This window comes from Schistocerca cancellata, chromosome 2 (assembly GCF_023864275.1).
Source record: "Schistocerca cancellata isolate TAMUIC-IGC-003103 chromosome 2, iqSchCanc2.1, whole genome shotgun sequence".
NCBI lineage: Eukaryota > Metazoa > Arthropoda > Insecta > Orthoptera > Acrididae > Schistocerca > Schistocerca cancellata.
The window spans coordinates 1,097,492,820-1,097,508,375 of NC_064627.1; the positions used below are offsets into that span (position 1 = coordinate 1,097,492,820).

The window sequence follows — 15,556 nt, forward strand, 5'->3', positions numbered from 1 at the left end:
CAGTTCTCCTCTGCCGGCTCCACGTTGGCCATATGTGGGTAATGCATGGTTATCTCCTCCATCGTGAGGACCCACCATGGTATTGCTGTGGCTCACAAATGACAGTCATCCACCTCTTGCTGGACTGCCCACTTTTAGCCGCTGTGCTGCAGACATTAAACTTTCCCAGGACCCTACCTTCGGTGTTGGGCGAGAATGCCTCAACCTTTTGTTGTTGTTGTGGTCTTCAGTCCTGAGACTGGTTTGATGCAGCTCTCCATGCTACTCTATCCTGTGCAAGCTTCATCATCTCCCAGTACCTACTGCAACCCACATCCTCTTGAATGTGCTTAGTGTATTCATCTCTTGGTCTCCCTCTACAATTTTTACCCTCCACGCTGCGCCCCAATACTAAATTGGTTATCCCTTGATGCCTCAGAACATGTCCTACCAACCGATCCCTTCTTCTAGTCAAGTTGTTCCACAAACTTCTCTTCTCCCCAATCCTGTTCAATACCTCCTCATTAGCTATGTGATCTACCCATCTAATCTTCAGCTTTCTTCTGTAGCACCACATTTTGAAAGCTTCTATTCTCTTCTTGTCCAAACTATTTATCGTCCATGTTTCACTTCCATACATGGCCACACTCTATACAAATACTTTCAGAAACGACTTCCTGACACTTAAATCTATACTCGATGTTAACAAATTTCTCTTCTTCAGAAACGCTTTCCTTGCCATTGCCAGTCTACATTTTATATCCTCTTTACTTCGACCATCATCAGTTATTTTGCTCCCCAAATAGCAAAACTCCTTTACTACTTTCAGTGTCTCATTTCCTAATCTAATTCCCTCAGCATCACCCGACTTAATTCGACTACATTCCATTATCCTCGTTTTGCTTTTGTTGATGTTCATCTTATATCCTCCTTTCAAGACACTATCCATTCCGTTCAACTGCTCTTCCAAGTCCTTTGCTGTCTCTGACAGAATTACAATGTCATTGGCAAACCTCAAAGTTTTTATTACTTCTCCATGGATTTTAATACCTACTCCAAATTTTTCTTTTGTTTCCTTCACTGCTTGCTCAATATAAAGATTGAATAACATCAGGTATAGGCTACAACCCTGTCTCACTCCCTTACCAACCACTGCTTCCCTTTCATATCCCTCGACTCATAACTGCCATCTGGTTTCTGTACAAATTGTAAATAGCCTTTCGCTCCCTGTATTTTACCCCTGCCACCTCCAGAATTTGAAAGAGAATATTGCAGTCAAGCAGCTTTAGTTTTACATTTTATTTGTGAGGGTGCGTTTTATCATTCGATCTAAGTTTTATCGCGTGACCTTTGTCCCTCAGGGTCCTCCACACTAGTGCTTTTAGGGTGGAGGTTTTAATGTGTTGCAGAGTGGCTGGCTTCTCCTTTTTATTCTCATGGTCAGCCAGCCATGGAAATCTGCTCTTTTGTTTTGATCTCTTCTACATATTTCTTGCATGTCTCTGTTGTTTTCTTGTCCAATATTGTCCACTTTTGTGTTTGTTGCCCTTCTGTCATTCTTGAGGTTTTCTCCTTTCTTCCAGCTGTGTTTTGTATGCCTTGATTATTTTACTCCCACCCTTGTGGAATTATTTTGTTCAGAACGGGGGTCCAACGAGCTAGCAGTTTGGTCCCCCCCCCCCCCCCCCCCCCTCTTTTAAACCAACCAACCAGCCAACATCCAAGTGCATTTCCCTTGTATAGACCCTCTATATACTCCTTCCTTCTTTCAGATTTCCCTCTCTGGTACTCCATCTGAGTTCGTGATATTCATGCAGTATTTTTTTTCTCCAAAGGCATCTTTAATTTTCCTTCAGGTTGCGTCTGTCTTTGCACTAGTGATACATGCTTCTAAATCCTTACATTTTTGTTCTAACTATTCCTACTTAGCCATTTTGCATTTCCTGTCTATCTCATTTTTTAGGCATTTGTATTTCCTTTCCCTGCTTCATTTACTGCATTTTATATTTTTTCCATTCATCAGTTAAATTCAGTTCCTCCTGTGTTATCGAAGGATATCTACTAGGCCTTGTTTTTTTTACTTATTTGATGCTCTGTTGTCCTCACTGTTTCCTCTCTCAAAATTACCCATTTATGCTGCTGTATTCCTTTTCCCTGTTCTTGTCAATTGTTGCCCAATGCTCCCTTTGAATCTCTCAACTACCTCTGTTTATTTTAACTTACCCAGGTCCCCATCTCCTTACTTTCCAACCTTTTTTGCAATTTCTTCAGTTTTAATCTATGGTTCATAACCAATTCATTGTGGCAAGAGTCCACATTTGCTTCTGTAGATGTCATACAATTTAAAATCAGGTTGCAAAATCTCTGTCACCATGATATAATCAATCTGAACCCACAGGTATCTCCTGGTCTCTTCCATTTATACAGCCTTCTTTCAAGATTGCTTTATCTTGGGTAAAGTATTCTGGAAATATATCCACAAGGCTTCTGCCATTGTACCTCACAAGAGGCTTGAATTCATATTGCGTGCTTATGGAATATTGTCTCAGTTTTGCAACTGGATTGGTGATTTCCTGTCGGAGAGGCCATGATGAATAATAATTGACAGAAAGTCATCAAGTAAAAAAGAAATGATATCTGGTGTTCCCCTAGGTAATATTATAGGTCCTGTGCTGTTCCTTATCTATATAAACAATTTAGGAGACAATCTGAGCAGCCATCTTAAGTGGGTTGCAGATTATGACGATGTCACTTATTGTAAATAATCTTCACGGGTGTGCTGCCGGATGACATTGTGCAAATTCCACAATATTTCTTCGGAGCAACTGTCCAACATCATCAGGTGGTTGAACCTCGCTGGTGGCTAGGTACGACTGACAAGATCCGCAAGTCAACGCCGCTGTATATAGAGCACACGCATGAAGATTGCGCAGGCGTGGAAACCACGCATGCGCAAAAATTGCAGGTAGATGGCTCCAGACTCAAACGCCCTCTGCCGGGAGACGCAGAGTGGCCGTTCTGCGTGTGCGCTGACGCTGTGTTTACTAATATGCTGCCAAAGCTATGACGGGTCTATTATCGAAAGCTCTTTGCTTTCTCATCGTGATTTAACAGCAGCCAGTGCAGGGTTCCAGGCTGTACTCAATTGAAATCCTGCATCCCTGGTGATAAGGTTGTCAGATATGTATTGCCTCCTTAATGGCGCAATCCCAGAAAGAGGATGCTGGGGATAAAACTTCCGTCTTTTCATAAATCATGTGATGTCCTGTGTTCAGACGGTGTTCTGCAATTGCCGACTTCTCTGGTTGGCGTAGGAGTGTATGACACTGATGTTCATCGCAACGTTCTTGTACTGTGCGACATGTCTGACCTATATATGCCGCGCCACACTGACAAGGAGTCTTGTACACACCACATTTCCTCAGACTGAGATCATCTTTAACTGAACCTAACAGGTTCCTCAGTTTTGCAGATGGTCGGAAAACACACTTGATGTCATATCTTTCGAGGACTCTTCAGATTCTTGACGACATGGCACCAAAGTACGGCAAGAAGGCCAAGGTGGTGGGTGTCTTCGTATCTTCATTCTGCTCCATAGATTGAACTCGCTTGGGCCTGAATTAATTACGTATTTGTCTCTCAGAATAACTGTTTTGACGGAAGACCATCTTCAAATGTTGCATCTCACTCGGCAGGCTTTCAGAGTCAGATACCACACGCGCTCTATGAACTAGCGTACGTAATGCACTACCGCATTGTGCTGGATGATGGCAGCTTGTGGCCTGCAAATATAGATCTGTATGCGTTGGCTTGTGGTATACGCTGTGTCCCAAGGTTCCATCTGCTTTCCTTCGTACCAAAACATCAAGAAAAGGCAGTGCCATCTTATTCCACTTCCATAGTGAAGTTAATATTCAGATGGAGCGAATTTAAATGTTGAAGAAATGTAGGTAGAGTATCCAGTCCATGTGGCCACACCACAAACGTATCGTAAACATACCGCAGAAAACGAGGGTTTGAAAGTGGCTGACTGTAGTGCTTTATTTTCAAAGTCCTCCATAAAATAATTGGCCACCACAGGAGAAAGAGGGTTCCCCATGGCGACACCGTCCACTTGTTCAAAATATTGGTCTTGAAATAAGAAGTATGTTGAAGTAAGCACATGTTTAAATAGTGCCACTGTGTCCTCCTCAAACTTGTTACTAATGAGCCCTAAAGAGTCCTGCAAGGGCACCTTTGTAAATAAACACACAACATCGAAACTTACTGAGAGATCCGATGGTTGCAGTCTAAGAGTTTTCAAGTGACCTATGAAATCCTCGTGAGTTGCGTATATGATGGTCGCACTTGCCTATGAGAGGTCCCAATAGTGACATCAGATATTTGGCAACAAAATAAGTAGGTGCTTCAATGTTGCTCACAATAGGGCGCAGAGGCACCCCATTCTTATGGATCTTGGGTAGGCCATAGAGTCTAGGAGGAACTGCAGCTTGTTGACGTAAATCCTTAGCGACTTGCGCTGGGTTCGAGCTCTTCCTGATGAGTTCCAAAGTCTTCCCCTGGATCCTACCCATCGGATCACTTTTTAATTTACTGTATGCAGGATCATCAAGCAGTTTGTTCATCTTGCTGTTATATTCTGTGCATGAGAGGAGAACAGTAGCGTTCCCTTTGTCAGCAGGTAAGATGACGATGTCTTGGTCTCTTCTCAGATCTTGTAGTGCAGTTCTTTCAGCTGCGGTAATGTTAAAGCTGGTCTTCTTAGGTGGCACCCGAGTCAGGATGCGGCATGAATCATGCCTAATCTCTTCGGCAGCTTCCTTAGAAAGTTTCAAAACAGCCTGTTCTATTCCACTAATCACATCTCGGATAGGAATGGTCCCCAGTGTAGGAGCAAAATTCAGACCTTTCTCTAGCACGGAAACTGCAGCGTCGTCCAGCGTCTTTTCCGTGAGATTAAACACGGTGCATCTTCTTGGCATGTTTCCTTGCGTTCGGGCTTCGAGTCTATCGTATTTTGCCATTTGACGAACCTTGGCTTGCTGTTCAGACCAATCAGCTAGCGCCCAAGTGGCGCTATCTACTCAGTTCCAGGATACCGCTGAAAGGTTCGCTGAGATTTTCAGATGGAGTGATAGTCATTGTCTGGACACCAAGCACAATTCCTGACGTGTATAGCGTACCCTTTTTCTCACAAGTGCTGCACTCGCACGTCGTTTGATTCTAATGGCAGCCTCAGAGTTTATATGGTGTTTAAATTTAGCAAACGCAGGGATGGTTTGCTTGTCACGGCATCTCAGTAAAAATGCGAGGGTGCTTAGCAGTCTACCTCTCTTGAGACGTAACTTGTCAAATTCACATACGTTTTTTGCCATCTCCTCCCCTTAAAGGTACCAGATGTGACTCTTCAGGCTTTCCCAGTGGATATGTTGTAAATAGTCTTCACAGGTGTGCCGCCGGATGACGTTGTGCAAATCCCACAATATTTCTTCGGAGCAACTGTCCGACATCATCAGGTGGTTGAACCTCACTGGTGGCTAGGTATGACTGACAAGATCCGCATGTCGATACCGCTGTATATAGAGCACGTGCATGATGATTGTGCAGGTGCGGAAACCACGCATGCGCAGAAATTGCAGAGATGGCTCCAGACTCAAACGCTCTCTCCCGGGAGATGCAGAGCGGCCGTTGTGCGCGTGCGCTGACGCTGTGTTTACTAATATGCTGCCAAAGCTATGACAGGTCTATTATCGAAAGCTCTTTGCTTTCTCGTCGTGATTTAACAGCAGCCAATGCAAGGTTCCAGGCAGTACAGTGTCAGCGCATGCACAGAACGGCCGCTCTGCATCTCCCAGCAGAGGGCGTTTGAGTCTGGAGCCATCTATCTGCAATTTTTGCGCATGCGTGGTTTCCACGCCTGCGCAATCTTCATGCGCGTGCTCTATATACAGCAGCGTCAACATGCGGATCTTGTCAGTTGTACCTAGCCACCAGCGAGGTTCAACCACCTGATGATGTTGGACAGTTGCTCCGAAGAAGTATTGTGGGATTTGCACAACGTCATCCGGCGGCACACCCGTGAAGACTATTTACAACATATCCGCTGGGAAAGCCTGAAGAGTCACACATGTCATTTATTGTCTAGTAAAGTCATCAGATGGTCAAAACTAATTGCAAAACTATTTGGATAAGATATGTGAATGGTGCGAAAATTGGCAGTTGTGCCTAAGTAATAAAAAGTGTGAGGTCATCCACATGAATGCTGAAAGGAATCCATTAAACTGTGGTTACATGATAAATCAGCCAAATCTAAAAGCCTTAAATTCAACTAAACACTTAGGAATTACAATTATGGACAATTAGATTATAAAGAACAGACAGAAAATGTTGTTGGGGAAGGTGAACCGAAGACTATGTTTTATTGGCAGAACACTTAGAAGATGCAACAGATCTACTAAAGAGACTGCATACACTACACTTATCCATCTCTTTTGGAGTATTGCTGCGTGGCCTGCGATCCTTACCAAACAATAATAACGGAATACATCAAGAAGGTTCAGGGAAGGGCAGCACATTTGTATTATTGAGAAATTGGGGAGAGAGTGTCATGGAAATGATAGGGGATTTGAGGTGGAAATCAGTAAAACAAAGGCATTTTTCGTTGTGACAGGATCTTCTCATAAAATTTCAATCACCAACTTTCTCCTCCGATTGTAAAACTATTTTGTTGGCACCGACGTGCATAGGGGAAATGGTCATCATCATAAACTAAGAGAAATTAGAGGTTGCATAGAAAGATACAGATATTCATTATTTCCACACTCTGTTCGAGAGTGAAAAAATAGAGAATTAGTGCAAAAGAAGTTCGATGTTGTCTCTGCCAGGCACGTCACTGTGATTTGTAGAGTAGCTATGTAGATATATATTTAGATCTGAACAGGGGATTACATCTACATCCACATGTAGATGGGTAGTCCCCCATTAAGATCTCATGGCAGGGAGAATGTCATCATCAGGAGAAACAAAACCAGCGTTTACAGATTGGAGCGTGGGATGTTATATTACTGAATCAGGCAAGAAGGTTAGAAAATTTAAAAAGGGAAATGGATAGGTTAAAGTTATAGTGGGAATTGGTGAACTTCAATGACAGGAGGAATAGGATATTCGATCAGGTGAATACAGATTTATAAATACAAAATCAGTTATAGGCTTAATAATGAATAAGAAAATAGAAAAGCGGGTAGGCTACTAGGAACAGCATAATGAATGTATTATCGTAACCAAGGTAGACCCAAAGTCAGCACCCACAACAACAGTACGAGTTTATATGCCAGTTAGCTCCGCAGATGATGAAGAGAGTGAAGAAATGTATGATCAGATAAAGGATTTTTTTCAGTTAGTTAAGGGAGATAAAAATGTAATGGTGATGGAGGACTGGAATCGGATGCAAGAAAAGTAATAGGTGAATAATAATTGGGAGAAAGGAGTGAAAGAGGAAGCCACCCGATAGAATTTTGCACAGAGCACAGTTTAATTGTTGCTAATACTTGGTAAATAAATCATATTACAGTTGATGATTTATACATTCTGTGGTGATATTTGGCATAAAGACAGGGGAAGCAATCATTTTCTCAGCATCCTACACACATTATAAACACCTAAACACCGCATTTTTACAATTACATGGTTGTTTTGAAGTTTCTGCAGAAAAACGTACCTGGTCTAAAACATAAAAGGTTCTCTCTCATTGCACAGTTTGGCAATAAACGACATGTAATACATCATTTTACCAAATATTGGTGAGGATGGGTAGTATACAATGGAATGTATTTTGATGCTTGCTTGTCAGGATGTGATTTCTTTTTCTCTCTAGATGAGATAAAATCAGCTTTGAAACTTTCTGATCCCATTCTTTACTTGAGATAAAAATAGATGCATAAAAAATAGATGTGGCATTAGCTGTGGAAGGTCATAATGAAACTAACTGGGTACAAAGTCCCATATTCTTTAATTACAATAACTTCTCGAAAAGTTATTTGCAGAGTCCTCATGGAGATAATCCCAAATTTTCCTTTGACTTTAATATTAATAAAAACAATATATTGTGAAAAAAAATGAAAAAGAAAAGTTGCCACAGAGGGACTCGACCCCCGACCCTTGGATTACCATTCAATACTCTTTCTACTGCACCAACTGCTGCCTGGAAGCTACACTGACCTAAAAGGCTCATGTCTCACACATCCTGCACCAAACACTGCTATTTTTTTCTAAACATGTGCCAGTTGCAGTTCACACTTCTGTTACTTTCATTTCTGGGCGAGATTTGGATAAAATCATTGGGGGAGAGTTAACATGGTTCCCCTTAATGTAATATACAGTGGTCAAAAGAATGTTGAGTGGTTTTGAATATTCTGTATAGAATTCATCCACCCAGTTTTGTGATTGTTACTATAATTAGGATTACATGTAACAACTCACTGAAGTTTTGCAGGTTGGCTGGGGTGAGGGGTTGAATAGTGTGTAGAGAAAGGTAGAAGGGAGTTGTGTGCATTATTAACAAAAACATAATGACCCTTTTAGGAAATTTTGGAAAACAGTTGTTGGAAACTTACGATCCAAAGTGTTTTTAATGGGTGCTGAAGTACTCTTGATATGTCCACATAAATTTCTCTTGGAATAAAAAATAATGGAGGTAGGGAAGAGTGTACCACTTTTGAACAGAATTACTCAATGCATATACTATTTTCCAACTTAAAAGTGTTTGGGGCCAGCTAGTTGTCTGAGCAGAAATATTGTGCTTTTTTTTCCTGACTGGAAAATGATTAGGAGATGGGAACAGCAAAGTTTTACCTTTTGAGTAATTACTTACAGGTCAGGACTGCCCTAATGTTCCTGTGTAAATCAGTTACAAATGATTGTTCAGTATATTTTTTTTTCTTTTTTAAAAAAAGGCATTAATTACACTAATCCCTCATCATTTAGTGTAAGGCCACTGAAGGCCAACATTTGGAGTGCGCAGAAATGCTGGTCCATTCTCATATGCAATATCTATATAGCGCTGTTCTTTAGAGTAGCTGATACAGCGATTTATTGCAGTTATACTATGCAGCAAAGTTGTCGAAAACTAAGTGTAATAGAATGTTGATATTTCACTTCTTCTTGTCACCAAAAAGAACATTTAATTTTAGAGTTTTTGTGTCTTCACTATACATGCCTGAATGTAGGAAAGAGACAAAAAAATTCAGTCCTGTCAGATGCCCCAAGCATCAGTTGTATTCAGTGTTTTGCTTTATACTTAAAAACACTCTGTGTGTCATTACTGCTTCCTTCTTCTAGATTAATTAGAGGCATTTGATTTTATCCTTTGTGATCTATGTTTTTTTTCCATTTTATTTCTTTGTAGGCACTCTGATGAATGCCATTAACTTATATTGTCCAAAGTGTGTACCCCAGTGTCTCAAGCCTTCTGATGCCATTCCATTAACACATTTTAGCTGTTCGTGATCCATTTTATTACACATTCTGATTCACCTTATTTTATGCTGCCATCCACTTTTTTGTATATTGAATTGATAATGCTTTGAAATCAATACTGAAAGAAATTTGACGGTGAATGAAAATTAAACAAAAATTATCTTCTCATCAGTGATCTTAATTGTGTGGAAAGTCAGTGTGTTTGCACAGAGCACAAGAGTAATTCTGAAATGTACACTCACTGGTGTATTCAGACTTTTTCTTACACTTCAACCAGTGTGACAATGACGACAGTGGTGCCATTGCAAGGAAAGCATCCCTTTTCATTCTCACTGCTATAGGGGTGTGATAACTTCCACATACTGATTGCCAACAGGAGGAGGAGGAGGAAAGTCACCATCGATCATCAAATAAATATCAACAGGAGCAGCTGTCACAAAAAAGAAAGCACTCATCCAAGAATACACGAGAAGCTGAAGACCTACCATCACAGCCTGCTCGTACCCCATCTTTACAGCAAAGTCAGGTGAGGCATACTACACACTTGAAATCAAACATGGTTTGGGGAAAAATCTACTTCGCGAGTGGCAGGAGACATATTGTGGAATAGCGGTTTATTCATCTCATGATGTACATTTGCAGTCCATTTGGTTTCTTTACAGGAGACAATATTTGAGTTACAGTGATTTTACAGTAACTAATAATAGTGCTAAAATAAAGACTAACACTGTAGTAATATTTCTTGTGATATGTGACACGTTGTATCCAGTTCAAATTTCCAGTTTGTGTGCATGAATTCATTCATTGAGTAATAACATTTCAGTTTCACCTGCCTCATATAGCTTTCTTTTAAGTGGATCTAAATTCAACTGCATTAACTTGTCCCCTTTCAATTTATTATAAATTTTTATTCCATACATCGAGGTTCTGGGCATACAGTTTTAGGTGGTAGGTGGAAAGCATAAAATTTTCTTTGTTCCTTCTGTCATGTGAGTGGATGAAATGGTTCCCTTCAAATAATTCATACTGGTGTACAAAAAGACAAGAATATTACGTAAGGATGGCAGAGTGAATATTTTAAGTTTTCTAGATAATGGACAACATGGTTCTTTGTGATTTGGAGTACACACATTCCAAATGATTTTTTTCTGTGTTTTTAGTATCTGCCCAATGTTTGTCGAGTTACCCCTAAAACAATATTGTACCTAATAGTGGATTCAAAGTAGCTTGTATATGCTACTTTTCACATATCCATGTCAGTTGCAGTTTATAATATTTGCATTGCAAACATAAATCTGCTCAATTTGTTTGCTAGGTACCCAACTTGTACCTGCCAGCTCAAATTATTATCCAGATTTAATCCTGAGAATTTGATTGAGGCAACTTCTTATGTATCTTTGTTGTTGTGCGTAACCTTAATGTGCTCACATTTTGACTGTTTGGTTTGAAATGCATCATGTTAGTCCTAGGTACATTTAGATTTAATACATATAGCTGGAACCAAGTTTCTAAGGTACTGATAACAGATTTGGGAATTTTTTATGAATCCTGATTTTCAAGAACGACAGAATTACCATATGTGAACAGAACTGATGGGGAGCTAATATTTAATGGCAAGTCATTAACATAGAAGAGAAAGAGAACTGGGGCATTGCCCCTAATGCCATATTTTTTCAAGTTTGTAAAAAGGCAGTGCATGGATTACAGAATTAAATGCCTTTGTGAGGTCGCAGAAAATTCCTTCCATCTTATTGCTCTTGTCTAATGATGTACTTATTTCCACAGTGAAACCTTTCAATTGAACTATGGTGTTTTTACCTTGTTGAGAACCAGATTGATTGTTTGGAATAATAGAATATCTTGCAACGAAGTTCTGTATGTGGGCTACAGCAACTTTTTGAAATATTTAAAATAAGACTGGGAGAATTAAGATACGACAATAATTTCACATGACATATCTTGATCCCTTTTTGAAAAGTGGTTTGACTTCAGCGTAATTCAGTAACTCTGGGAAGGAGCCTTCATCAAAGCAATTATTTATTATTTGAGCAAGTGAGTTAGCAATTTTGGCGTTTACTGCTTTTATGACTGTAGTGGGTATTCCATCCAAACCTGCAGATTTTATGTTTTTTAATGCCAGGGTTGCATGTTTACATCCTTCTTAGAAGCTTTTAAAAATTTTGTTATCAGTTCAGAACTTTCATTTGGGCCAAAGGGGTTTTACTTTGTTGTGATAATCTGTTACATTTACATCAGACTTTGCTGCATTTATAAAGACTTCATTAAAACACTAGAGTTTCAGTAGTGTTTCCTCCAGCATTAATTTTTGAAATTTCTTGGTTACAGGATTTAACACCTAACTCAGCTTTAATGACTAACCACAGAAATGAACCTAAAGGTTCAAAATCTGAGGTTTCTCCCTCATGCAAAATCATGGATCATTGTTAGGAAAATGAACCACTTGCCTTCCCCTCCCCCCCCCCCTCCTTTTTTTTCTGTTGTGTATGCTTCTTCTCTCATATCTAACATTTTGACTAATCTTCATGCCTTTGTCATTTTCACTGTCATATCCTTACACAGCTCTACAAACTTGTAGAATTTATTTGTTCATTCCCGACAGCCAGCTATTTTCTTCTGACTCTTTCGTGATTCTTTACAGCTTACTACTGACATTTGTGTTCAGTTTCTGTCCTCCTGGCTTCGAGTATTCCCCACACACTTTTCTTTGACACGTCAAATACCTTCTAAGAACAGTTTCCCTGTTATGGTCGCATGCTGTCCTCCTCCTGGAAATGAAAATGGTCCAAGATTATTTTACTTCTTAATCCAGAAAACTTGTGTTCATTTCAACTCTTTCTTTTGCCCTTTGAAAATACCTCCCTCTGAAAAATTCCCACTTGCCACCATTTGTTTTGTGTGTCTGTGTCTTTTATGTTGCCACCTTTTTACAAGAAACTTTGATTTAAAAAATTATTTTTTCATACAGATAATACCTAGTGTGATCAGCTGTTGCTGTCAGGTAATATATGTGAACTTCAACCGGGGTGTTTAGTGTGAGAGTTTTTTGCTGAGATGTAAACACCTGGAAACTACTGTTCATCAATTTACAGTATAACATTTTTAAAATGAAAGGTCCGGAGTTGCTGCAATAAGTTTAATATTCTTTGACAGCAGCTTGCCATTCTCAAGTAACCTGTGAATAACATAGGTGAGATTATGTATGTGTACAGTGGGGTTCATGTGAATAAATATATATTGTTATTTTATCAGTGTAACATTATATTGTGTATTTATATACATGAACAACCACCATATATGTAGATAGTCCCATTGATGTTATACTTGCAGGTTGTTTGAGAATGGCAATAAAGCCAAAGCAGCTGTTGTAAAGAATGTTAAACTGAATGCAGCTGCTCTGGATCTTTCATTTTCAAAATGCCATACTGTGACATGTTCTGTGCTGTGGGTCCAATCAAAGATAAAAACATTGCCTTACACGCACTAACTGGATACTGTGTTCGAAGTGACATTATCCTCTCTCTGCAGCCTCTTATTTCTTTCAGTATTGTCTCTTCCATTTTTTATTATGCTTCAAAAAAATGGAGTCCTGAACTGATGTGTGCAGATGGTAACCCTTAATTAATTCCTGAACTTTTCTATTTTGACATAAAATTGAAGACTATTTTTTCTCATGTGAGTGGATAAAGAATAGAATTGTTGGTTGTTGGGCCATTGTCCCTCAGTGGCCATTATTGATGAGATGGGAAAATGTGTCACGCGATGAAATTCAAAATTCTCTGTTGCACTATACAACAAACCAAATTAAAAATTGCATCACAGGAATTGTGTTCCAGGTGCCTTGTCATGCCAGTGTACCAACCACAAGGTTAGAATGGTACATGATGTCATTTATCTCACATTTGATTGAATCATTCTATCTACATTTCAAATTTTTGTTTCCTTTTTCTGCATCACACCTGTGTGGGTAAATTTTTTAGTACTATGTGATATTCAATGTTTAGAAGGAACAAATAGTGTCTCAAAAATGTATTTTGTTCTACACAGAAACTTAACTATAATTTCCAAATATCAACAGCTGGCACTCTCACAACAATAAATGCTTGAGCAGTTATTAGGACAAAATATAACAAATGTATATTTGTAAAATTTGAAGAGATTATGTGCTTTGTAACATTAATTATGAAGTTTCTCTTCACCATATGAAGATACTTTCCAGAGCTTAGTAGCAATGGTTTGTATGGAGTCAATGGGTCATTCTATAGCCACGCCTTTACGCCTTAAATGTATAAAGGGTCCTAAAGTGTATGGTGGTGCAGTTTATTTTTGTGCCTTTCTACTGACATCCGAAGGTCACTCCTAATGGGTTCTGCAGAAACACAGCATGCCATGAAGCAACATATAATGTCCCTCAACTAAGAAAAGCTGTAAAAAATTAGTTTTACACCACATATCAACAGGGTGCGTAGATATATTTCATTGTTTTGTGACAAGAAAGCTAGTGGATTTCATCAGCTCTGGTTTTAACTAACAAATTAAGAAAGGTTCTTGCATTTTTACATTTTTTATGCTTTATTACTGTAGATACACACATTTGTTACCATGTTTATCCTAGCATACAATTTCGGAAATGAAAGAATCAAAACTAACATAGTTCGTAATAATCCTTTCACACATACACCTCTCTCTCTCTCTCTCTCTCTCTCTCTCTCTCTCTCTCTCTCTCTCTCGCGCGCGCCAGTTTAACATTTCCACTCAGACCTGATACGAAAACAATCAAACTTTTCATCAGTTAATGTATTGTTTATAAATACGTGCAGTGTTTTAACAGTTTTGATTTTCCTGCTCAGATACTATACAGAGCAGAATTTTTGCCCTCTGGTGGAATGTTTCAATTCTCATGAAAAAACCTGAAATTTCTGTAAACATCATCTATGGCTGATTTGAAATCTTTTCTGATATATCGCAATCTCCAAAAATTCACTATTACTCAAACTTAACAAAATTATGTGGGCCTGTGGGCTATGTGACATGTCTCAAGAGCTGCCCAAAGACTCCTCTTAACTCTCAGTAAATTCATCTTCCAGTACCAAAGCGTGCAAAAGATATCTTCTCTGATTGGCTAAATGCCGCAGTATCCAGTCTCCTGTCCAAAGCCAACTCTGGTGAAATTACACAAGAACATATTCCCTAAAGCAAATATGAAAAAGTGAACACCAAGTGTAATTATTTAAAGCAAGTTTTATATTTCTACTATAATGAAAACTGGCTGATTCATAATTTGCATTCCCCCCCCCCCCCCCCCCCCCCTCTCTCTCTCTCTCTCTCTCTCTCTCTCTCTCTCTCTCTCTCTCTCTGTGTGTGTGTGTGTGTGTGTGTGTGTGTGTGTGTGTGTGTGTGTGTGTCACATCTTGCAATCAGATTCTAATGCTCAGTCATATCTAGTTATTCACAATTTTAATGCTTTCTACTTCAATACATACCACATTTATTCCCTCATTCACTCTCCATAACAAATCAGAATAACTTTGTCAAACATATGGAAGAGGTAGTTACGGAATTTATAGTGTTAAACAGAATAGTGTGTCATTAACTGTTTTGAAGACTAGTTTGTCATCTTCTAACATATTTATCAAAAAATATTAAAGTGTCTAAACGTTGATATAAAGATATTATGAAAAGGACAGGTTGCAACTCACCAAATAGAGGAGACATTGAGTCATAAGCACAACAAAAAGACTGTTGTTATACCTTCAAGCTTCCAGCCAAAAGGCCATGTTCTGATGTAGAAAACACACAACTTACAGTTATGCTTTTGTGTGTGTGTTTTTCTATTTCTCTTTTTAAGAAGGAAGCTTTTTAGCTGATGGCTTAAATGTAAACAATCTTTTCAGTGTGCCCATCTGCAGCTCAGCATCTCCTCTATATGGTGAGTAGCACTCATTCCTTTTCATGATACTGTTTTTATTCCATTGTGGACCTCTCATTTGTTGATTGTAATATAAATTTATAATTTTTAGCTTTTTGATGATTTTCAATATTTCTGAAACTACTTCAAATATAAACTGAGATTTGTCACTTACTT

General features: G+C 39.1%; 1 protein-coding gene across 1 annotated transcript in view; it reads left to right on the plus strand.

Annotated features, from left to right (window-relative positions):
• LOC126163116 (serine/arginine repetitive matrix protein 1-like) overlaps positions 1-15,556 on the plus strand; it is a 95,505-nt gene that overhangs the window by 6,486 nt on the left and 73,463 nt on the right. The window contains exon 2 of the mRNA XM_049920039.1: positions 9,830-9,979. Within this exon, the coding sequence (XP_049775996.1) occupies positions 9,830-9,979 (150 nt within the window). The remainder of the gene's footprint in view (positions 1-9,829; positions 9,980-15,556) is intronic.